Source organism: Labrus mixtus, chromosome 14, assembly GCF_963584025.1.
Source record: "Labrus mixtus chromosome 14, fLabMix1.1, whole genome shotgun sequence".
In the NCBI taxonomy this organism is placed as follows: Eukaryota; Metazoa; Chordata; class Actinopteri; order Labriformes; family Labridae; genus Labrus; species Labrus mixtus.
The window spans coordinates 11,601,765-11,626,988 of record NC_083625.1 but is presented as its reverse complement, the minus strand read 5'-3'; the positions used below and the strand labels follow the sequence as shown (position 1 = coordinate 11,626,988).

Genomic DNA, 25,224 nt, shown 5'->3' with positions numbered 1-25,224 from the left:
GATTTGTACAATCTGTTATTTCATTTGTATCTGCCATAAAAAAACAGATTAACATCGCACGTTGTTATCTGGCCTTAAATTCCATATCTGTGCACGGTGAAACCGAGTAGCCTTGCAAAATGAAAGAAAGTGTTGAGGATTTTGGAAACTATAGGAGAGTTATCCTGAAGAAGTGAAAAGGGGAAGACACGTCTGGATACGAAGATAACAAAAGACATCATTATATGGCAGATTGAGGTCAAAATAGGACTTTAAAACTTGAGAAAGGGTTCTCTTCGTTTCTGGCATTATGAATTAATAATAATATGAACAGAAAGTGAAAAACTTATATGTTTGCATCCAGCATTTAGAACAACTGAAACTCAAAGGACATAGAGTTTTGTCTTTGCTGTGATCTTTAGTAGGAGTACAGCTGACCAGTGTATGAATGGGTGAATTGGTGTGCACAAACTGTCGGAATTTGAGTGTGCATGCTGTGCTTGTTAGCCACTGATCAAGTGTGCTTGTTACAGCAGGAGAGCATGTGGCTCTGCATAAATGTATCTGAACTTGAGATGCAATTTAATGTACAGATGCGACAACAAAGGATCGACACAGTGTTTTAGAATAGAACATAAGAGAGCCTTCTGAAGAAGCCAATATGTGGCAACATTTGAAGTGTTTTGACATTCTGCATTTTTGTCCCTCAGTGTGGATGTCTCCAGTAATGAGGCTCAGTGATAAAACATGTGTGCGTCTGCAAGGCCCTCTTGGCTTCCCAGGAGAATGAGAGTTTCACGAGAAACCAGCAGTTTTAGTGCCTCCTGTCACTGCCTCTCTTCATCTCTATCCCTCTTTCTTTTCTGCCATCTGTCCATCTTAATTGCAGACGTGCTTCCTCATGATGGCAGGAAAAAATTGAGTGTGCTCATCAGCACCGCCTTCCATCATCTCGAGTGCCACTGTTTGATCAATTGATTAGAGAATCAAACCAAGCATGGAGGTGAAAGAAAGGCTATGTGCTTCTTTCTAAAAATACAGTCCTCTCTTATCCATGACTCCCCACAGTTCTTTTTATCACTCTTCTCTTTCCCTTTCCATTAAGCTTTAGGGACTTTTAAGGAAAATTTTCAATTTTGTGATAACTGTCACAAGGCAAGACTCTTAACTCTTACATACCGTTTACAGGAGGCAGTTTATATTCTTCTTTTGCACTGCAACCCTTTCAATTGCTGGAGACATGTAAATACGTATCAAGAGAATGTTATCTGAGCAGAGAGGACAAAGTCACTGAGTTTCAATTAGGAGGGATCAGAAGGTTTTGTCATTGTGGTAAAGGCTACTTCAACATAGGAGTGGGTTTTAACTGTCCAGTGCAGTTAGGGTTTGTAAATTGATCATGAAAACAGTTGGGATGCTGAAAGACATGCACAAAAGGGACAAAGGAGAATGAATACCTTCTAACCACCCACCCAACCCTTGTCAAGACAGTTTGTGCTACTCAAAACCATCAAATGGCTTTACATTTCAAGAATGATTACATTAAGTCATACTAATAAATACGAGAGTAAAAAAAATGTTAACGACTGAATACGAAGTCATTTGCAACCAAAGGGAAATTTCTCCCCAAAAAGTTGGACAGCTAATGAATTACCATTAGACTGTGCAGCTTTGCTAACTTAGCATTAGCCAACAATTTGCAACCCTCCAGATACACCCTCTCATCCTTATATTATCATTTCTAAATCTTTTTTAAATACATGCCAATTAAGTATTATTACCTGGGGGTTGTGGCGTCACTTGACAAGCATTGATAAACTGAGATTTTTACTCCTACAAAAAGCTTCACATACTAAAGAAGCAGTAATGGTGCTGTGTAGCAAATTAAAATATAATGCTGGTGTGTGGTGCTATTTATATCACTGGCTCTTTCTTTCTTTCAAGTCGCACATTTTATTGGATTTGACGTAGCAATAGAGTTCAACGGCATAATCCAAATACGATTGCTGAAGTGTTTCGATTACTAGTACAAACAAATCATTCTGTGCGTCTCGCCTCCATCTTTGATGCCATTTAAACACCCCAACAAAACAAGAATGTGACATTGATGCCACAGAGTCTGACATATTGTGGGAATGCAATTTAAACAACAGGGCAATTCAAGCTGTGCCTCTTATGAAGTCAGCTTGAATATGTTGTTTCCTTGCTCTCTCTTAAAAATGTTGCTATGCAGGCTCTCTTCTTCAAGGACCCATATGTTATGTGGTGCACACTTACTCTCTCATCACCTCTCTCTGAGTCTTCATTCCAGTCAACAACAACACTCTGCAAATTGTAACTGCCTGTAGACTCACACTGCTGTGGATACGTCTTTAAAGCATCAGGTTACGTTATTGTCTTACATGTGAAGCATATTGACATTTTGTAACTTTTATAAGATAAAGCCGGATTAGGACATAGAGGCAGCCCGATGAGGAACAGGGAGGGGAAGTTGAATCCATTAATGTCTTTCTTTTCACAAGAGTTCATCCATCTACATTCAATAGTTATTCCCCTCTGTCTGTTGCTTAGAGAAAAGGGACCTGTCTTACGTAACAGTAATTCATCAGAGCACAAACAAGCTACTTAATGAACTAAATGAAAAGGAGCCAAAAGGGAAAAAAATGAACTGGCAATGAACCTACTGTAAGTAGTAATACCTTCACAAGCATAACTCTGATGAGTCCAAAAATAGAACTGAAGCCTTGCAAATTCAAGCTTTTATCCCGGCATCATTAGCTGGAGTGGTTTCATGTTTCCAGTGATGCTCACCGCTGGCACGATCTGTTCTCTAAACATTTTCATTTATTCAAAGTTGTCCCTCGCTTCTCGAGACATAATCATAAACAACAAAAGTTCTACATCAGGAGAAGATCAGAAGCAAGAGCACCACTCAATGAAGTGTTTCACCGTCTACAAGTTAACAGAACTCTATCCCTCCATGCCGCCTGACTCCTGCTACTAACTGAAAGTCAACCATTGCACATGTTCTGGCTGCCTGACAGGATTCTTTCAGCTTTGAGTATACGGTTTCTGGAGGCCGCCACATAAGGGGAAACTGAGTCTGAAGGAGTGTAATAAAATAAAATAAAATAAAAGTCTCTGGGTACAAGTCATAATGAAATTGTGAATGTGGCAGGGAGTAGCTTTTGCAACCGAAAATCAAAAACACAACCAAGAACATGCCCCCAAAGAGAGAAGGCTATTTAATTCTCTTTTTCTTTCATCCTTTCTGCAGTTGATATTCACTCAATGCATTACTTCTTTTCTTTGTAGTTGTTTTGAAATCATTCAACTACTTCACTCCTTAATGTTGTCATAGAAACCACTTCCAAACCAAGTTATAACCTCACTGTCAAATAAATGAAAACTGACCTGTTCATCTGTGCTGAGCATGCTGCCATGATTTATAATCAAGCTGATTACAAAGTGTCAACTTCTGGAGTGAACTCTACTTCCAAAATGTATCTTTACAGAGCATTTGTTTCATGAAAAAAATCTTTGTGATTCACATGTTGTTTATAGAATACATAAGGTTGCAATCCACTTAAAACAGTTAGCCTATACATATTGTAGCTCGTGTTTTAAGATGTAATTATTCACTTTAGTTTCTACAAAAGTTGATCACTTAAAGAGGACATAATATACCCTTTTTCCACCTTTTCAAACAGTCCCCTGTGGTCTATGAAACTTCTGTGCATGTGCTTTGGTCAAAATATAACATGAATCAAGCACCAGAGGAGGTTTGTGACCCTGTTTAAACCAGCTCTCTCAGAATGCTCCGTTTTGGTGTGTGTGTCTCTTTAAATGCAATAAGCCACCCCTGAGTTTTCCCGGTAGACACCACTCCTTCACTAGCGGGAATATAAATGGCTGACATGCTCAAAAGTTTAGCTCTAGGCTGGGGGTGGAGTCAATGGTCGGAGATACCAGGGGAGGGGAGGGTATTTCTTTTTACCAGGATCCCAATGTGACATCACAAGGACAGCAAATTGGAAACAAAGTACTTTTCTCTGTGTTGTAAGACTTATGCAGACCACACACAAAGGACTGGATGGGTTTATTTCACATTTTGTGGGACGGTAGACACTCAGGTTACCCAAATATATGTTCAAAAACACTGCAAAAGTGGGTGTTTCATAATATGTCCCCTTTAACTTAGATGGATTTAATAAAGGATAAGAACTGATTCAGATTTATTAATAAGACTCAATAATAGAATAAGGTTCAGCATATATTTAATCAATATTTGATAAAAAATGCTTTGAAAACGCAGCTCTAACTGCAGCCCCTCAAAGCCTCTACGCTGTCGCTGCCAGCAAAGGGATGCCAACAGGCAGCACAAGATAATCCTACTTTTTAATCTGCAGTCCAATATTTCATATTCCGAAAGTTATAGCTGAAATCAACCTGCCCCAGCATCCTGTGCATTGTTTTACGTTGATTAGTTTTCCTTTTCTTGAAAATGTGTCCCTAAAAAATAAACCAAGAACTCCTGCACACTGTAACTGTACTAAAGCCGCCACCAGCCCAGTTTGGGTTTGTCAACAGTCACAAAGTTTTCATCTGCATTTTTGTCTTTACTTTTTACTTTATTTTATTCAGTCTTTTAGTCCCCAGAGTAACTGTGTTGTTGTTTTTTATGAGGAAATTTCAGTAACAGAAAGAAAAGAATCTGGCACTACTTATTCATTATTTAAGGCTTTGAGAATTCATTCTGTATAATCATGTGGTTGCACTGATTCACAGGTTGTAATCCAGGGGCTCTCTTTAAATGCTGGTGCCAAATGACAGCTTTTTAATTCCTATTCTGGCCACATGGAAGGAAGGAGAAAGCCTGGGAATTTTTGTTTTTGTTTTTGGTGCCTAGGGATTTCAAAAGGACTGAACCACCAGGGCAAAATTACATCCCAGATCCGGAAGCCAATTTGGCAAAGCCCAAAGTGAGTCACACATTGAACAGACCAGGGGGTGTGCTTGCTTCATTTGAGAAAGAATAAGGATGACCGCAGGGATGTGTTGTGTGTGTCCGTCTGTTTGTGCATACGTTTTTTGATAACCTGCTCGGGCTTTATGCTTCTGTTATGCAGAGAAGGTGTGTTTAAGGTGTTCATTGTTGCTGGCAAGGACCCATTTCTTCACAGGGCTAGTTTTTCTCTCCTCTATTCAGCTTTGATAGATGCTGCCAGGAAAGCGTCTTATTAAGAACCTAGAGAAAATAGAAGATTATGCAATAACTAAAAACTGTTCAACTTGATGGACAAACACAATCTTAAATAAATAAATGAACCACAATCTGAGGATAGATGTGAGGTTACTTTGTCGTTTTGCTGCCTTTAGCATAAAATAATCATAATAATCAATATAATTTTATTTGTATCGCACTTTTGAAATCATGGGTTTGAAAAATGCTTTGACATGTGTAGAATGCATACATGAGAACAAAGCACAAGAACCCGCAACAGAAAAAAACAAGACAACAAGGCAACCAACAGATGAAACACCCAACCAACATAAGGAACTACCATAGAGATCGAATGAAACAGTGCACACATTTTAGATGTACATCACAGTTGTCAAAATCAAGGCCTGCACAGGCCACATCTGGCCAGGAGAACATTTATATCAGGTCTGTGCGATATCATCTCAGTGTGTTAAACCTTCAGCTTTAGGGAGAGGATAGTGTGGTAACAGACATGTAAGATGAAGTGAGAACCAAGCTGTGCCAATGGGAGACTCAGATGCAGCAAGCAAACTTTGGTCAACTTGGGTGAACTACAAACAAGGTTCCCACTGCTCCCCTGGCTTACTCAAGTTCAGCTAGATGATCAAATCAGATTCAAAATAATTTTTGAGTACAGTAAATCTTGTCAAGCAGGGGAGTACAACAACAAATTTGTAAGTTGAAAAGTTGAATGTGTAAAGGCTGGCTGTACAAACACATCATCAAGGAGTCATACTTTATGGATAAGATTTTGAGCAGGAGAGTTTGTCTTTTTGTGAGTCACAGCCTTTTGCTTTTATAATTGGTGTTTTCTTCCATTATTTCTGATTACGGTTTTACATAACTGTTGTATTGTTGCTTTACAGGACCTTTGGCTCTGAACGATGATAGAGAGACATTTAGATCTAGCTAATTTAGCCAGGCACGTAACAATGAAATACACAGTATTGTTTACAAGCCTTAGATAGAGACAATGAGTAAAGAACTTCACTTCCCTTCCTCTGTAAATACAATACATGGACACACTGTTAAGTTACACATATTGTATTGCAAATTGTATTGTATTAAGAAACAGCATTGACTACTCTTAACAGCCATCTACAACTATGTGCACACAATCCCTGATAAATACCACTTTTATAAAGTAACAACCCATACCCACACAGCAACTCTCAAAGGCTAAAGAACTCCTGGCCTCTGTTAGTTTTTAGAGGGTCTTAACACAAATGAAACAAGTCATTTAAAAAAGGGTAATGCCGGTTTTTAATTTGTTTAAATCGGTTGGCATGGTTAAAATGAAAACTCTTCAGGCTTTGTTTGTTCTCACTCATTAATGTTTAGCCTGACTGGCATTGGCTTTGTTATGATACTTTCATTCATGATAAGGTTCAGTGGCCTTAACCATTACGTTTAAAAGGCAGGTGAGTGGGGTGCCGGTAGCCTGTTGGACTGTATCCCCATATAGAGGCTATACAGTCCTCCAAGTGGGTTCAAATTCGACCTGTTGCTCCTTTCCTGCATGTTATTACACTCTCTCTCTGTCTCCCTGATTTCTGACTCTATCCACTGTCCTATCTCTTGAATCAAGGCACAAAAAACCCAAAAATAAACCTTTGTGGAAAATTCTGAATTCATGAATTTAACTGAATGATTTTCCCTCTTAAATTTCCTCTAAGTGTGACAAATGCTTTAATCATCTTTAATGTTAAAGAGAGCGAGACGTCTCTTTCAACACCGCCTACAAGACCTGTATAACACTTAAACAGTTCCCTGTAGTCTGTCACCTAAGAAGTGTTTAATTACAACAGACAGAAGCTGTCCCTTTCATGCAAACATCAACATTATTTATTTTTTGACTGTAATGATCTTATTAAAGTATCGTATTACAAGCGATATGAACTAGCGAAGCAGAGATGAACACATCACTTACTGCAAGTCCAAGTCAAGTCACTTATTGTTTAATAAATAATAAAGTAAAGAAAATACATAAAATATATTTAGTATGAATAGAGGGGTAACTTAAATGGATATATGATTCTTTTACTTAAGCTAACTACTATTATAAGCCATGCAATCCGAACTGTGAAGGTTAATTAAACAAGAAAAGGCTAACTTCACTCTCGTCTTCATTACGTGTAATTAAAATCAACAGGGAAACAAAGAAAATATATGTTTGGAGACAGTTTAAGGTCAAGGACTATTCAATTCTTTATCCTACATATTCTCTCCTTCAGCTATGGCCAAACAATGTTTTTGACTTTGTGACTTTCACAGAGTAATTGCTAACCTCGCATTCACACAGTCTGCCAATTTCTCTACCTGTCAATTTCCACTTCTTTTAAGAAGGGAGGAGAAAAAAGGAAGTGATAAGGACTAAAGATTACTGCATCAAACAGTCGGTAACTAGGCAACCCTACCCTTCGCCAATGATCATATTTTCCCTGGAACTTCCCCTCAATGATTAAATTAATCTGAAGTCCCTACCAGATAAGAAAAAAACTTCTTCAAATATGTTACTTTGTAAACAAAATCTTGTTAATGGATGTCAACCATCTAACTCATGCTATTACAACGGATGGACTACTGACTGGACCAATGCTTTTAAGCATCAACAAAGTTAACACCCATGGGTAATGCCATCATCCAATCAGACGGATGCATGTTTACCTGACACCTACGTTTATTTAAATGATGGCTGGTGTCATCAAGTAAGTAATCTGCAACTTGAAACACTTGGGAAAGTAACCAATTGCATATAGCTAGGTGTTTACTAGCAGGACTTTCTAATTTACCTTATTTGATGATGATGATGGCGTGAAAACATTTATATTGTAGGCAACATATATTCAGGCCGATGAATATTTCAGGGATACGAAACTGGAGATTTAGGCCAGCCACACTGCTCTAGATTTCAACTTTGTTTTGAGGATACAGTTAAACAGTTAAAGACAGGAAAGGCTGCCATGTTGGAAGAAGAAGTTTGTAAATGTGGAACTCTGGAAGGATATTTACCATGGAGTGTTGTTCCTTAGAGGAGCTTTGTGACATTCTGGCTGTATCCACGTTGCTCCATCTTTTGTGTCCTTCAGCCAGCCAGCACCCTGAGGTTCCCAGCAGAGCGGCCACAACAACAGCCCAAACACCCAGGCAGCCCATGAGTGTACCTGGGTGGAAAAATGTAAAACACAATAAACACAAAGTCTTTAGAGTCACTCTGTTATAAACACTTCCAACAAAATATATTCCACACCCATGTCCGTCTTTATTTGAGGTGAATGAAATCATTCACCGTTGGCAACCTTGAGCACTGAATTGAATTGTAACACTGAAATACTTTAAAGTTAAGATGTAGTTTGTTTTCTATAAATATAGTCACTAGCATCTGATCTGATATTGTTCCATGTTACAATAGTTTCAATAAGATTATTTCTTCTAACAGGCGTCTTTATTTTAGAGTGAATGCAGAGCAAACACCAGAAATGATGTTCATGCATGCACACAGAGACGATGGGACAAATTATGTACACTCACCTACACTCATCAGGAACACACTCACAATAACACACGGCATAATACGGCTATGTAAACATCAAAGCCCACACTGATGGGGATAATTATCTTTATTACAAAGGACACAAAGAATCTTTTGATGTCAACAAAGAGACAAGCCTGTGAAGTCAAAAAATGGTGGAGTGTGTTATGGGAGCTTAAAAATATAAACTGAGAGGATCAATTTCACTGCTGTGACACATACAAGCTTATTCACTCGGTTACATACACACATACAAAAAGCACAAACAAAGACAATGAAACCCTCCTTAAATAGAAACGGATAAATAAATAAACAAAGCATCACGACTAGTGTTGTGGATGACGGAGAAAAGAAAAGAAAAAAAAACCTGAAGCAGCTACAGCCTCAGGTTTTTTCTTTTTTTAAATAATTACTGCTTCCTTTGGGAAATTATCTTTTAAAAATGCTAGCAGCCATTTAATAATTAAAGGTTAAGCTGTTTTCAAAAAAGGCATCATAGTAAACTAGCATAAGATCACATTTAAATTCTGGGCAAATACTTTGATAATATGTCAAACTTACTTAAAAATAAAACCCTATAAAAGACAGGCTGGACAGCACAGAGTTAATTTGGTACTCTCTGATAAAGTCACAATTAATAGATGAATGCAGTACCACACTGTTTATATTGCATAATAGTTTTGTGTCCCACCCTCTTAATTTCCATTATATTTGCATTGGCTTTTAGCTCTAATGAGAAACATTCATTGGTTAGCATCAGAGCTCTGATTTCTGGTTAGCCTCATTGGTTGATTCCATTCCTTGTGGTTTTGTTGTGTGACACGACACTTTGTTATATGTGCTTTGTACTTTAAGGTAATGTGTTTCTTGCTTTTATTAAGGTCTTTTACTTTATCATGTGGCTTTATTGTGTGTTTAACTGCAGAACTAGTAAGAGAACAAATTCCACTTAGGGGGTCATAAAGTTTGCATCTGAACCGAATCAAGGGCACAAAAACACATGATGTATCTCAAACAGTGCAGCTGTTTATGGCGTTCAATGTCTGCAGCAGCTCTTTACAAGAATATTGAATATCACCTTGACCTGAGAAACCTTGGTCATGCTATCTCAAATCTTTTTTTGTGTTTATTTTCATCACTATTTGTGCTTTTCAAACATGTTATTCTTTGACTTATTCATTTTCGTAACATTAAGATGCATGAGAAGTTTAAAACGTTGCCCTATCACCAGAAGTATATATTCACGTGTTAGATACAAGTAAAAATAACACGATGTAAAAGCCCCCCAATCCTGCGTGCATAAAAAGGCTTAAAACCACATTGATTTTGTTAAGGCTTATTGGAAGTAGTGGGACAGACAGATCCGTTATCATTTGCATAGCAGAAGTTATGGAGCGACATACACAGCCTTCATAGGGACTTGTCTATGAGGCATTTTATGATAGTTACAAACTAGCTCTGTTCACTGAGTACAGTCAGTGTATCAGATGTTATATCTGAAAGCAAGAAACCAACAACCTGAGCCAAAGTTAACCAAATTCTGCTTAGAATCGAGATGATCATTCTCAGAGTATTTGGCAAAAGAGAAGATCCATTTCAATGAACAACTAGTCACATGATCAATTATTAAAATGAAAATATGGATAAGTGCAAGTAAAGGTATAATTACAACAATGCTCAGCAATGTGGACATGATGCATGAAGAATGTCACCCTGTTAATGTTGTACTACAGTATTATTGAGTATTTATCTTCTAAATAAATGTATATTATATTAATAAATCCTATCTCATACACTCTCTTTTGTGACAAATCTCAATTTAGTCTGCTTACTCTGAGCTACTATTAATTGTATCTTGCCATGTGTTTTTTTTCCCAATGGTGTTTACAACCAACTCGGGCTGCTCGATGTGGTTGAAAGCTCAAAAAAAGATGTGTAGACTACGACCTCTTTGGACCTTCCAGTTTAAATTATTTGGTCCTTTGTGCCCAGTGGTTTAAACAAAAAATCTGTTCTGCAAGGCAATGAGAGTGCATACAAACAATATATGACCCTGGAATTTAGTGAATTAAATAGAATGCATTTAAAATGTAACAAAAACTACAATGACAGTTTACCCATTTGTACAAAAGTATACCTAGTTACTTTCTACCCCAGCTAACCATGCAGAGAATCACATACTGTAGGCCCTGTCAATATAAACACCAGTCATCGAGGAACCGCCAGCATCATTCAGTTAGCTAGCCTGAGGCTAATGGGCCCTCACTGATGAGAGCTCACCCTTGTGAAATTAAACACCAAATGAGATCTGCCAGTCACTGTCTTAATGTGCTGCCTATAGCCCCCTGGCATTGGCCCACACACAGCTACACACATTTATACATAAATGCACACTGACAGACACACACACTGACACAAACAAAGCACTGGTGGTGTGGATTGAATGGTCAATTTTTGAATTCATCAGCAGGGAGAGAGTCAATGAGGAAGCTATTATTTGACCAGCATATTAAGAAGCTTAAAGAGACAGACTCTCTTAAAGCACTGCACCTTTTTGCAGTTTTGCTCCGACCAGACTTCTTCAATGAAAGATTTGTCTTGTAAAAGGCTCAGTGTGCTGAATGTTAAATACCATCTTCAGTGCTAGCTGCGCTACTCCATATTTTTCATGTGTTTGTTTTCATATCTCTTTCCTCAGAACAACATTTTAGGACATCAAAAGTTAAAGTCAAAGTTAGAGACCTGAAGTGTCCTGTAGAGCCGCCAGGCAGTTGTTTCCTTTTTCCTGGTCTCTTACGTTCAGGACAAAAGTTTTGATGATCATTTTCCTCATAAGCATTTTCAAGAAATTGGTAAGAAGGCTTTTTTTAAATTATGAACTCAACCAGCTGGATATAAGTTGAAACACTGGCTTTCACCAATTGATTTTATGACATGAGAAAACAGACACATCCAATTTAGAATTTAGATGCATATTTGCACAAATCAAGGACAATTATTTATTGACTTGAAAATGATTACACCCAATAGCTACCAGAATGTACTTGATTCTGCATTGTGATAATGTCAGTGTCAAGAAAGTGTGCAATAAGAAATAATAAAACTTTTGACTACAGAACCATAATTTAAATGTCTTTAGTCGTTTGAAATGCTCACAGTATAGAAACTGAAGCCTTCCTGTGCTACTATAACTCTGATGGAAACAGCTAGCTAAATACCTTTAATGTGCATTGCAGGGGCACAATAAAGAGCCATCTGCAAGCCGTCACATTTTAAAATAAGGCATTCCATGGAAGGCTGCATCACGCCCTTAAGTCGTACCAGCTTTGTTCAGCCAGGAGCTGCTTTGTTTCTAGGTCAAGGTAAAATATTCATTTTCACCTTCTGCTTCATTTTACATGGCTTTAAGGATTTCTTAATGGATGCATGGACGCATGGAAAACACAAATTAATTATTTTCACTAAAGGGGCAAAGTCTGGTATGATGAAGCAAAAATGGGATTATTAGATTGCGTCTAAGAGCTAGCAAAGAAACATTAGAAGGTTTCATGTTTGGAACAATGGTCACCATATACATTATTGTATTAATTTGTGAATATTCTAGCCTTTTTCTGTGTGGTTTAATATAATTTTTCACCACTTACAGATGTCTCGGTTTAGAATTATATTTATGCAAATTTACCAAAATCTTGAGATGCTTTGTTGTTATTATACAACATGGAGAACCTAATGATTTGGATGGTATCCCTGCATAATAATTAAGTTCTTCATCCAACTCTTTTTTTTCATGTTTTAAAGTGTATCCATACGCTTTAGTGATGCTGTTCTTTTCTAATGTATAAGTCATATGAGGGGGGTCAGATCATCAAAATATCGCATTCTGAACAATGCAGTATAGCACTGTTTTTTACCTCCTCGGAGCCATCAATCAACATTGTACATGTTTTTTTCAAAGCATGGCCATGAGTTTTGCTCAATCTTAACCAACTGTTAACAGTTTTCATAATAACAATGGAGCTTTCCTGAGAGTAACAAAAGTAGTCATGCTTACCCAAAACCAAGACCTTTCTTAAACCTATACCGAGCTAAGTGAAATGTGCAAAGACCTAACCAAACCTTGGCCAGAGAATTGTCATATTATATAGGTGACATATCTTGATAGTGTTTCAAAATGGTTTTAAAAGGAACTGACCGGCGATCCTATCCTGCCTATAGTGGTGTCAGATCAGATAATTCCTCCGAGGTTTGATCTAGACATAGTTACTTTAAACACCAGCAGTCAAGCCAACCTAGATTATAAAGACAATGCATTGCATCCATTCAATCTATTATACCAAAACATCATCATAAGGTTTGGTACAAACTTGAAAATCAAGTCATGGTTATGAACACTGATTTGTTATGACTGAGCTAAAATAACGTGATACAATCCTATTTCTTATTAATCAAGAGACCAAGATTACGAGTAAAACTGGCATGTTAATGAAGATTGCGTGCAGCCCTGCAGCCTCTCTTTGTAACAGCAGCAGGAAAAAGCCTTTGGCTGTGCTTTAAGACAAACTCCTGGATCAGACTGAGCTTTCCTCTCTGCTTTCTGTCCCAGCTCTGAGCTCCAGGTACCGTAGCTTTGCCGTCACAAGTTACAAATGACACATGCCCTTCCATTATGACAATACGTCCTAGCTCAGCATGCTTCCTCCCTGCAACTTGCTGAATGCTTAAGATTATAGAGGAAATGAAACGACATCTACAAGCGCTGAACAACACATACTGAGGCCGTATAGTTTTTAGTTCACCATCTTCAAGTACAATCACTGAAATATTTGTATTCAACCTTTTTTTTTAAGCAGAAATACATTGAGCTGGATTTTAGAAGGCACCACTAATCAAGACAGAAGCTTAGAAAAAGTAATTTTTCATAAGAAAAATCACTGTTTTAATGTTGTGCATTTTGGCATCCTACTACCCTTAAAAATCAGAAAGCTAAGATTTGCTGCTGTCAATCATTTAAAAAAAATCGGTGTCATTGGTTTCCCCAAATGGTGCATGTCCCATTTTAGAACAAACCACTCTACACTCGTTTTTTCAGTACTGTCACAAACTGATGCTACTTTTCTGTAAAATCTCTGCTATCATACAACATCTGCCAGCCTATCAGCCTGCACTCAGGTTTCAAACAGCCCCTTTCCGCAGACAGATGTCTATGCAGCATGAAATAGAGCCACCAAGGGGAATCGCCTTTGCCCAAAATGTTTTCACAACGCTTGGATGATGTTCTGTCTATATTCCATTCTTGTTCCTGTGTGGTTGGGTAGAGAAACTGAGGAAACCAGGAGTGTCAATCTAGTCTGTCAGTCATGCATCAGGATCACACGCTAACCCTGGTTATCTTCCAGACACTCCAGGTGAACTGGATGCATATCCTTTTAGGTTTCTTCCCCCTTTTATTTATTTATATTATGACAAGAAATGTGATAAATCCCAGGATGCTCTAGGGTGGTGTTTCCTGAAGAGAATTTATACAGCAGAGTAACCCAGAGAGATAAGGTTATGAACTGTCATTCAGTGTAATGTTAAAGGCTCATAAGTACTGCCACTTCGAAAGCAGACAGGGAGGTGACAGCCCCCCCAGTTAAAGGCTGACAGTTCATTTCAGCCCATCATGCAGGTGGCTGACTGTAAAAGCAGTTTCACTCAGACTAGTTGGAACTAATTAAGAAAGAAAAGATCTCATTAATGATGATTGCAGTATAAGGACTAAAAAGTGAATAACAGGACATTTTTCAGCCTTTATCAGTCTGCTTAGGGTTATTTAAGCTCTCCTCCTGTTCACTTCCTGATAATTGCCCCTAGGCTCAAACCCATGGCTCTGTCTCAGATCCTATTTCTGACCTAACAACTGCCTCCAACAACAAAAATACATGTCAAAATAAATTAATTCATAATCATTCCCTTTGTTTATTCAACTTAATTCTTAAAGGACAATGCCTGTGTGTGTATGGAGATGTAGGCTGTTAAAGCTGAATGATTCAGTGTTTTTTAATCCTCAGTGATCTAATGATAATGAGTAATGTAAAATGTGTCCCTTTCCAGAGCCAGTTTTCTCTTTTAACATCTCTTTTTTTAGCAACAGGCAGCCAGCGAAAAACAAAATGAACTCTGAAAAAACCAACATTCCACTACTTGTTCTGCAGCAAACCACAGACAAGTTTGCTACCAGCTGCTGACCTAAATTGAGTATTAATCAGCTGTCAGAGCAATATAGAGCTGTCAGGACTACAAGTAATGGATTTATCAGTCAGTTTGCCAAAATACAACTGGCAATTAACACTGAGGTTACTTTGGCATTCATTTGCAACAGCATCAGTGTGAAAGTATAATGTCTGACCTGTTCTGCAGGGCAAAAAAAAAGAATAAATGTAACGTGTGCTTGAATGTTTCATGAAATACAAAAAAAAGCATCAAAGCTTGAGTTCATCTCCACTGCACTCTGACCTCTGTCTGAAATAAAGTATTTTGATCAAAATAAAAAAGTTGAAACAGCTGAAAGGCACTGTGGTTTTAAGGAGCTTTTCACTAAAGGGTTCAATTCTGCATTTTTCTGGGACAATGTTAATTTTCTCGGCTACTTTGTATTTCGATGTTAGTGTAAGATGTTGAGCGTAAGAACTTTTATTTAATAGATCTTTATTTTTCTCAGGTTGAGACAATATACTTTTTTTGATTCAATGCTAACTTCATTTGTATTTATATTTTGTGGGGCGCTGGTGGCACAGTGGTTGGTGCGCCCGACCCATGTATGGAGGCTGTGGTCCTCCAAGCAGGCGGCCCAGGTTCAAATCCCACCTGTGGCTCTTTTCCCGCATGTCGCTCCATACTCTCTCTACCTGATTTCCGACTCTTTCCACTGTCCTATCTCTCCATTAAAGGCACGAAAAGCCCAAAAGTACATCTTCAAAAAAAAATAACATTTACATTTTGTACTTTGCATACAATTATTAGAGTAACTGTTTGATATGCTGCACTTTGCCTTTAAGGGTTGCTCATGGTTACGGTTTGTTTTGAGACAAGTGAAGTGATATGCTTTCTATGCCAAGGACAGATATTAAAGTATACGAGGCGCACAGCAGAAGTTTTCCCCGTGCGTTTGCTTACCCACACACGAAGGTTTATTTAATAAAGTATGTGTAATGAATAGTTAACGGCAAGAAAACCAAGGTTTAAACTAAAAATGATCAACATCACCCTAAGAAACGCTGTTACATTAGGAAAGGGTTAAACTAGCTCAACAACACGGAGGATATACCTGGATTAAAGCAACATCCCAAAAAAAAAACTCTGGTTTGAAAAAAAAGTCTGCTGTGATGATGACTTTTACTGTCTTGCAGTAATTGGTCCTAAACATGCAAAACATTAGAACAGTCCTTAAATGAAAGGGGAGAAAACTAGTAGGGGAAATTTGTAGAGGAAAATAGACACAATTAAACTCTATCAGAAGCCACAAGGACACACACAGGGACTAACAAAGAGAAAATAATGTGAGCAACAACAGGGACGCCTTTAAAGCAATTAGAGTATGAGACAGAAAAGCATATGGCAGTCGTAGATATAAAATGAATGCCAAAAAATGCACGTGCCATTTCAGATTGTGGAAACACCGTAGCGTTAGAGAGAAAAAGAATGAGCCGGCCTCACAGAAATATGAACAGAGACCTTCGAAAGAACCGAATGTAGGTTTGTGCTTTACATAGACCAAAGATACTTATCAGCGTGTGTGAGCTCAGAATTAATTATAGTCTGACATTCTTTCTTTGCTTCTTTGCGTGTGTGGAGGAGATAGAACTTCGGGCTGTTCGTTTAGGAGTAATAAGAGCTCATCTCAAGACTCAGAGAGTAAGGGTGAAAAAAAAAAAAAAATCAGAGGCAGCTTCTTTCTGTTTCTTCTCTTCCTCTTCACCTTTCTTACTCATCACTGATAATGACATTTAACTTTTCTCCTGCTTGTCACAGACATACTAAAAGCCCTCGAAATGGTTTAATTCGTTATATTCCCCCGCTGACTACATGCTACAGTAAAAAGAAAATCAGGAGGATGTGCAGTGCCACAACAGGGTGGTCTGCCTGGATAATTGGACTGTGTGTGCTAATTATAGAGCGGTGCTAAGTGTTAGCAAACAACACAAAAGAGTTCTGATTTGGTAGTGAAGAGAGAAACTCCTTCCAAAGTACAAATCAGTGTTGAGAGGCAGTGATTTGCACTTTGGAAGAGGTTGAAAAATGTTGTTTGTATTTAGCCATGACTGACTGAGGGACCTCGTGAAAGCCATAAATAAGTGTGAGCTTCTATTTGGAGGCACATTCATGGCTGCATCAGCCTGAAATAAAAAAGAAATATGAAAAGGCAAATGTCTTATTTGTGATTTCACATTCCAAAACCCACACGTGTCAAATAAATCCCTTTTGTCGTTTTACTCTTAAAGTTTATGTACAAGAAAACTCAAAGTGCAGTCAAGTAAACATGAATTGCCAAAAGAATCCCACCAACTTTCTCAAGAAATTCAAGGTTGACACTACTTTCTTTCACTACAAATATGTACAACAAAGAAGCTAGCTGTTAAAGCTCACAGAGGGCTTTTTTTTTTTTTTGCTGCAGAGTGTGCCTTGATGACATGCCCACTCGCCTAGCCCTGGCAGTTACTAGTGTTTGTCCTACTGCAGCTCAAAAGTTTGAGCAGTTTTTTTGCAGTTCAAATAACACCACGGCTGTGCCCAACAGGTTTACCCAAACAAGTGAACAAACAAGGAACATTTCAAGCCTTACTTGTAACAACAACCCCTGAATGTGTCAGTTCTTCACCATGCTGTCATGTCACTCCCCATTCAGGATGCCTTCAGGTAGAAAGGGGAGGGGCTAGTTAGTTTGATGTCTGGCATCTCTCTCTCTCTCTCTTGCGATCACCAACGTTGGTATATTGTTGCTGTTTTGCAGCCACCGCACCACATCATTGCAATCACTACTGATTTACAGAAAGCACGTCGCTGGATCTTAGGCATTAGTTTTCAATAAATCATAGTTTAAAACTCTTGCTTGCCTCTTTGTCCAGCTCACTGAGCCTGGGCTATGACCATTACAAATATGTTTGTGTGAAAAAATGTATCTAGAATGTGATACGGCTTGCTTTAATCTAATATCAAGGCAATTTGACTGATTTATTGTCTGATTGATTTATTGTCTTTAGAGTGGAGCTCTCTCGCTCTCTGATAAACTCAAATGGCAGCTTGGAGACGTCGTCAGTTCCTTAGAGAGAAGCCTGAGGTAAGTTCCAAATTGCAGCACTTTGTGAAGATGTTATTATTGTCTGTAACTAGAGCACCGCACTCGTGCATTGTCACCTATGGACCATGTGGGTCATTGTACTTTCTAAATGTGCTAATGTTCAAAATAGACCCTTCATTTCTCAAACTTGCTAGCTCGACTTAGTGCTAAAAATGACATACTGTTCTTTTAAAGTGGGCTGCATGTAAACTGCATCTAGCAAGCCTCTGTGTGACTGACAAGAATAGGGTCATATAGATTCACCAATCAAATTCAGATGTCCTGGATCTGTAACAATTTAAGGAGAACCACTTGATGGACCAATTTCTAGAGTTATGACCCCGTTTACTGAGGTTCTGCTGCTTGTTCTAACTACTACGCTCAATGTTTTTCATCCCCCAAGCATAGGAGGAGTTTGAACTTCAAGTTTGGGAGTTCACAAAAAGTGAAGGAAAATGAACGTGTATAACAGAGTCAGAGAGATGCATTATGGCACGAATAAAGCCTACCACAGAAACCTAACTTAAACAAACCGTAAAGGCTGATAATAAAGCGGTGCAGATTTCCAACTGTTATTGTTTCTCCAGAGATGAGCCTTGCAGGTGCTAACCCTGTGCAAATGCTAAAATTATCCCCTACTACTCTGTGGATTTCATTGCAGGATATGTCTAATACACAAACCCTGATGCTGAAAGCCACGCAAAGCAAGTGTAAAAAAATATGACTGTCTTTTGAGATTTGACTGTGACTGTGCTGCAGCATTTATAAGGTCTGCCGTGCTCAGGCTCCACCTCTGGATGGCATAAAAATAAATGATCTGTAAATAAAGTTTGTAAATGCCACTATGACATCTACAATTATGATCATAATCAGGAGTTGAATTAGTCCCTGGCTTTCTGAGGATTAACCCTGGCACATACGGGCACATTCTCTCTCCACATGTGTTGAAGAGCCGCTGCGCATGACGGGGATGAATAGTTTTTTAATCTAGATGAGATGCCCTTGCTGGTATGATAGAGGGAGGAAGCTTTGTTACAAACTGGGGTACTCAGATCACATTTATCTGGTATGTAGTGTCTCCTCCCCTCCCAGCTCATCATCCTGTGGAAAAATAGATCTCCCTCAGCAGTGACATGGCACAGCGCAGCTGAGAGTAAAGTTTTGGACTGCTCATCTTCACAATCAGAAGCAAAGGAAGATCAAACTGAACAGAAAAGGACAACTAAATGGCATGTTTGCGCTTTGATATGCTTTGTAAATTGGAAAATGAGAAGGAGCAAAAGAACCCGTCTGATTCAAGAGCTACAGCCTTTGTACATTGAGGTGCATGAACTAACCGCTAGGTCCCCAACACCCCGTATATTTATAATTTATAAAGAATGAATGTGTTCATATTTGGTTTTGTTGCCACAGCATATGGTCTTTTCAGTCAGGATGTTCAACTTAAATAAGGCCAAACAACACATTAATTCAGTGTATTATTTAACATTAAAACATTGTAGAATCATGTAAAACTTTACTTTAAATATAAAGACTCGAGCATTAGAGCTCATTCCTGACCTTGACAGAATATGTGACAGTTTATCTAAACTCAAAGACTTTTACAGTGCGTATTGGAGCTGATCTTTAATTTTTTAAAGCTTGTACTTTATTCCCGTAGAGTTACTGCGTCTCAGATGTCTTCTCTTCTTGTGCGTGACAAAAAAAGCATTTTCATCTTCAAAAAGGTAGTTTGCTAATGAGTGAGGCTTGAAATCATTCCTTCTACTTGAAATGTTGAATATTGTGTGTGGAGAAATTAGACTGTGATATGTGAAGCAACAATTCAAGACAACCTTGAATCACACCGCTTCTCCCAGTGTGACATAAGAAGAAAAACTCTGAGCAAGAGCACCACGGAGAGGAGTGACTGCATAAAAGGGACAGGCAGATGGCTGACTAAATTCACTGCAGAAAACAGATATGCTAGGTGACCTTTCCGTAACCCCTCTACGCATTTCTCCCTCTCTGCTGACTCTTTCGTCAGGCCTCTCTGTTCAGGCGGAGCAGGAAGAGAGCTCTGTTTGCTCAAAGCCGCGCCACTGATGCTTTGCGCTCAGCTGCGGTGTTCATATGGGATGCAGCCGTAAAGGTCATTTTTTAGAAGTTCAACATAAGTGATCGGAATTTCAAGTGAACTGTGATGCCAACATTTTGTGGCCCGGCGCTCTTCAGGGAGTACAGCGGAGTTATCCGGTGATGTGTCTCTGGAATAAAAAGGATTCAGATGCTAATGATGCGAGCTTTTGGTCCTCCTCAATTTCAGAGTCATTCATATTAAGTGCTTCTCATTGTCAAAGGTCTGATGTTAATCATGAAAAAAAAAATTAGGAATATGATTTTGTTTGAGTGTCAGTGTGCCCACTCTCAAACCCAGGAGAAAGACTTTCATCAGTTCAATTTCAAACTAATCTCGTCAGCCCCATCAGAACGGGAGTGTGAAGCCAATAAGAGTGTGACTCACCATCTGTAATGCATTTTCTTGTTTTTACAATTGTTTGGCAGCACCACTCATTACATTTATTTGAAAAAATGGTTTGCAAAGCCAAACAAATCAAAGTCGCCAGGCATAAAAAAACAAAAAAAAAAGGGGAAGGAAGCGGGTTCGGTTCACCCGAGGGGAAGGCTTTGTGGTGTGGAAATAAATCCTGCTCCTGATTAGATGAGCTCTGCATGGGGTTCAGGCGATGTGATGCCAATGATTTAAATTGTTCACAAGCAGGGCATTGTAATTGATATGAAACATTTAATTTAGTCTACTTAAGCGTTACATGAAATTGTCATCCTGGGCTCTTTTCAGTTCTATTGTTCAGTGCCTGCAGTGCCTCCTAATATAAAAAAAAAAAAGGGCAGGTCAAGTGTACTCTTTGTGTAGGAGAAAACAGAACCATTGATACACCACTGGGAACATACGCATGTGAATTATCCACCTGAAACTCTACATTTTTACCACAAGTATAATAACTGATGTGTTCTGGATGTTGGTCTGTCCACATGTGCTTTAAAGATATACAGTTGTTTAAAATATTGCCTTGAAATGCAGAATGTAAGAAAAATCACTGAAACAGATTTGGGAGCCACCACTTTTGGAAGTCTTTGTTCAGAAACAACAGCTGTGACCGACAAAATTAGACTTTTTCCTGCATCATGTTCAACCTCCAATAGACCTAAATGTACAAACGAAAAAATACAAGTTTGCTGTCTTCTTATTGCTGGACCTTAGTAAGGAAACTTTCAAACAATCTTTACACACGCACACACACGGTAAGGCGTACCAATACTACACCGTAGTGCTGCAAGAAAGTTGTCCCATTTGCAATACCTCAAATAGTTAGATTCATGTTTTTTCTTGCTCTTGCTATGTATTGGAGCAGGAAAGGCAGGCAGTGAATATTTTTCTACATCTATCTCCAGCACACAGGCTTCTATTTCTTTTTTCAGCGTTTAGCATCTGTGAGCAGCTGAGAAGTCAAGTGTGCAAGTGGGTAGAGAGACTGCGCTTTTACCAAAACGACCTGTTTTTAGCCTCTCCTGTCGCTGAGTACTCACTCAGCTGAAATGTCCCGGAGCAAGACACTAAACTCCTGTCTGCTGTTCTGTCGCTGAGTCACACCTCTGACCTCTCACAAGCGACGCCTCTCTTAAGATTAATAATGTACCACATTCATCATATTATTGAATAATGTATTTCTTGTTTTAACTTGTTTTGGTCTAGCTTTAACACTCAAAGTCACTCCAACAAATTATTACAGAAACTCAAAATACAATCAGCTTAACACGTGAAAACAAAGGCAGTAGTGACACTGTTCATTGGAGAGGGAAAGCTGACTACAGCTTATGTTCCAACAGTGTCACTCAGAAAGTCAATTACATGCTTATGTTGATATGTGCAAATCCTCGTCTGGAGACATGGCTAAATAGATTGCTGCTCTGAGAGTAGCCGATCATGCAAGACCATAGGAGAATGGAAATTATTTTCTCAACCTGGTTACACGCGATTTTTTTTGCTATCTTGAAATTGTGTGCATTATTCAACCAACATGCATGACAATCTGCACACATGCATTCATGCACATTTTGGCTGTTGTACAGTTTAAGGGAGCACCCCAGCAGCCATTCTCAACTCTAATGAGTAGAATGGTACACTGATGTTTTGTCTGTGTGTGTGTGTTTGTGCAAAGGGTGATGTGCCTACAGCGTGTCTTCGGCGTCAATCTGTAAGTGTGTGACTCATCCCACTATTAGGCTGTCTCTGAAGCCCAACAAGCAGCCGTAATCTGCTGGACACTGCGCGGTAATGGCTGCCTGCGAGACAGCTAATAAGTTACACACCAGATTGCAAACTGCAAAAAGCCCGGCTGAGTCACTATTATAGGCTGTATCATTATTTCTCAACCGGCTGACATGACCGCATGGTGCGTTGCGGAACTGCTCTGACATGATGGTGCCACCGGAAAAACCAGAGTGGACTCTGACCTCCGTAACCCCTAGGTTATATATTGTATATGTGGAATAAATTAAATACACTGTATGTTTTTGTTTAGCAGTATTTAAAGCTCCTGTAAGGTTATTTTTAGCAGGCTATGAAACAAACTGAAATCAAAACGAATGAGTTTATTTGACCTGCAAAACAAATGCAACCAACAGCAAGAAGATTTTTATTTATTTATTCCTATTACCAATGCCAGGAGGTTGGTGCAGATTAGGTGATTTACAGCATGCAGCTAATTAAGCCTTTGTTTACATTTTCCATGGCAAAGATAGCCCGTTAGTGATACTTTTGACTGTAAAAGAAAGCAGAATTATTTTTTTTAATACAAAAACAAAACTTGTGTGAATAGAATAGGATCAGCATAGAGATGAGAGGTACCGCTACAGCATCTAACAGGGGGTCACCAAGACGGAAAAATATAAAATCACCACACATTGCTGTCAGTTAGAGTGATTCGCTGACTTCACCCCTGTTTTATTATTTTTTTCTTTGAGTGTGCTAAAGAAAGACAAATTATTCCATGAAAATCTATTGTATTCCAGAAATCATGGTATTTTGGATGTCAGCGTGCTTGCTGTGTTTATTGTCCCCAGCAAAGAATGACTAGGCTCGTGTCCTAAGGCTGTATAAAATGTAAGAGTATAGAGACAGGATTCAGCAGTTTGAAAAAAATCCAGATGGGAACTGCTGCCATTAATATATTGATCCAGCTCTCTGCATGTGCTTGACTGTGGTGTTTGCATGTGTCTGTGTGTTTATGTGAGGCTAGGTGCCTGAGTGAAGAGTTGGACGTGTTGTTGGCCCAGCACAAAGCTGAAGGGCTGAAGATTTACAACCAGTTTTTCACAGATATCAGAGTGATGAATGGCCATAATTCTGCTGCTGGATGTTTGCTACGTATCTGGTTCCAGGTAAGGAGGAAATCCAACAAAGCAAAAAAAAGAAAGAAAAAAAGACAGAGTCCAGAGAGTGGAGTATAGGGAAGGAGGAGGCAGGAGCGTTTTCAGCACCCTGGAGAGCTCCGGTGCAATATAAAAACGCTACATCACGGCAGCGTGCGCGCAAACCAATCCTCATTTCCCACTCCGCTGGCCGTCACGGAGGCTTTGCTGCCGCTGTGCCAGCTTCTTTCCTGACACTGAGAGGATTCTCCCATGAGAGCGCGCTGAAGCAGCTCATTAGACCCAATCAGATAAGGAAATCTCGTCTTGTTTAGGAATGTCTCTCCAGACATGTTCTTGAGACTTTTGGTTGGATGCTGGTGAGGGAGGTTTTTATAAAAACACTGGTCTTTAAAAGATGAGCTTGTCCCGGCATACAGCCTAATAAATTGTCAGCCGGTAAAGGAGGAGCGGGTGTAGGGGTGGGAGGTGTAGGGACCTGGAATGCGTGCCAGAGAGCCCGAGGAGGGATGTGCGTGTCTCACTGTGTTATTATTTCGGTCCCTCTCTGCTGCCTGAGCAAACCTGGCAGAGGTTTCCTACTTGAACCGTTAATCAAACACTGCCCTTTTGTACGTTAGTCCCTTTACTGTACTGTGAGGTTACCAAAGCTGGCATCTCGTCATATTCCATGATTAATCACACCCAGACAATAGGCATAGACACAACAGGCAGAGTGGTTAAACAATGTCAGAGATTGCCATTGACATCGCCCTGCATGTGCTACAATCCTGCACCTCACGCATGTATTTCAGGCTGTAAATTCTGCCTCTATATTATTGATGCATTTCTCCTCCGCTACTCACAAACTTATCCAAAATTAAAGCACGCCACTGCCACCCTCTTCACAGTTTCGCACCACTCACACTTCAAATGCAAACAGTCACGATAGAGAAGCGTCATGCACCAAAAACAAATCAAACTTGATCAAAAAATGATAATGAAAAAGCCTATAAGCAACATTGAAGCCCTCGTTGCGCATCGGTAAATACTTCCTCCACCTTACCTGTGGTATCCCGAGGCAAAAGGAGAGAAAAGGAAAGGAAATTCGAGCAAATATGCCACAGATTTCCTCGCAGCACGCGTCCAAACTGCACTCCTTTAGCTCCACTCCTCTCCTCCTCCGCTCAGCAAGGCTTAAAGGCTTCAGATTAATTGCAGGCTGGTGTATCAGTAGTTATAGGTAGTAGCGAGTCCCAACTCTCAGCAGCAGCATCAGCAGCAGTGGTGGTTTGCCATCCTACGGCTGGGTCCGGCTGGTTTCCTCTCCGCGCTCCACTCCTGCTCTGCCCTATTTCAACTCCTCTCACTCCGCTCCGCTCCTGACGTCAGCCGCTGCGCGCCGAATGCGGGGAGGCTGCATCTGCAGATTCATCTCGCTGGAAAAGCGACACCTGTGTTTGCGTGTGCATTCATGCATGTCTGTTTGTGTAAGTTTGTGAACATTAAAATTATACAGTTTGTCTTCATGGTGATACTTGACTTGTTTTATTCTCTCATTTCGGGATTGAAAAGTAGTAGCCTATGATTTAAATTTAATCCCAAAATTTCAGTTGGGGGAATTTATTTAGTTTTGGGTGAAATTTACAGATGAAATTTAGATTTTTTTTTTCTACAAAAAAAAGTTTAAAAAGAATGTGTATTGAGACATTTTATATTATA

General features: G+C 39.2%; 1 protein-coding gene across 1 annotated transcript in view; it reads right to left on the bottom strand.

Annotated features, from left to right (window-relative positions):
* Window positions 1–24,871, bottom strand: part of fstl4 (follistatin-like 4) — a 191,667-nt gene extending 166,796 nt beyond the window's left edge. Inside the window, exons 1-2 of the mRNA XM_061055081.1 lie at window positions 24,569–24,871; window positions 8,255–8,406 (exon numbers count right to left, since the gene is read on the bottom strand). Coding sequence (XP_060911064.1) covers window positions 8,255–8,398 — 144 coding nt within the window. The 5' untranslated portion in view covers window positions 8,399–8,406; window positions 24,569–24,871. The remainder of the gene's footprint in view (window positions 1–8,254; window positions 8,407–24,568) is intronic.
* Window positions 24,872–25,224: the final 353 nt, after the last annotated feature.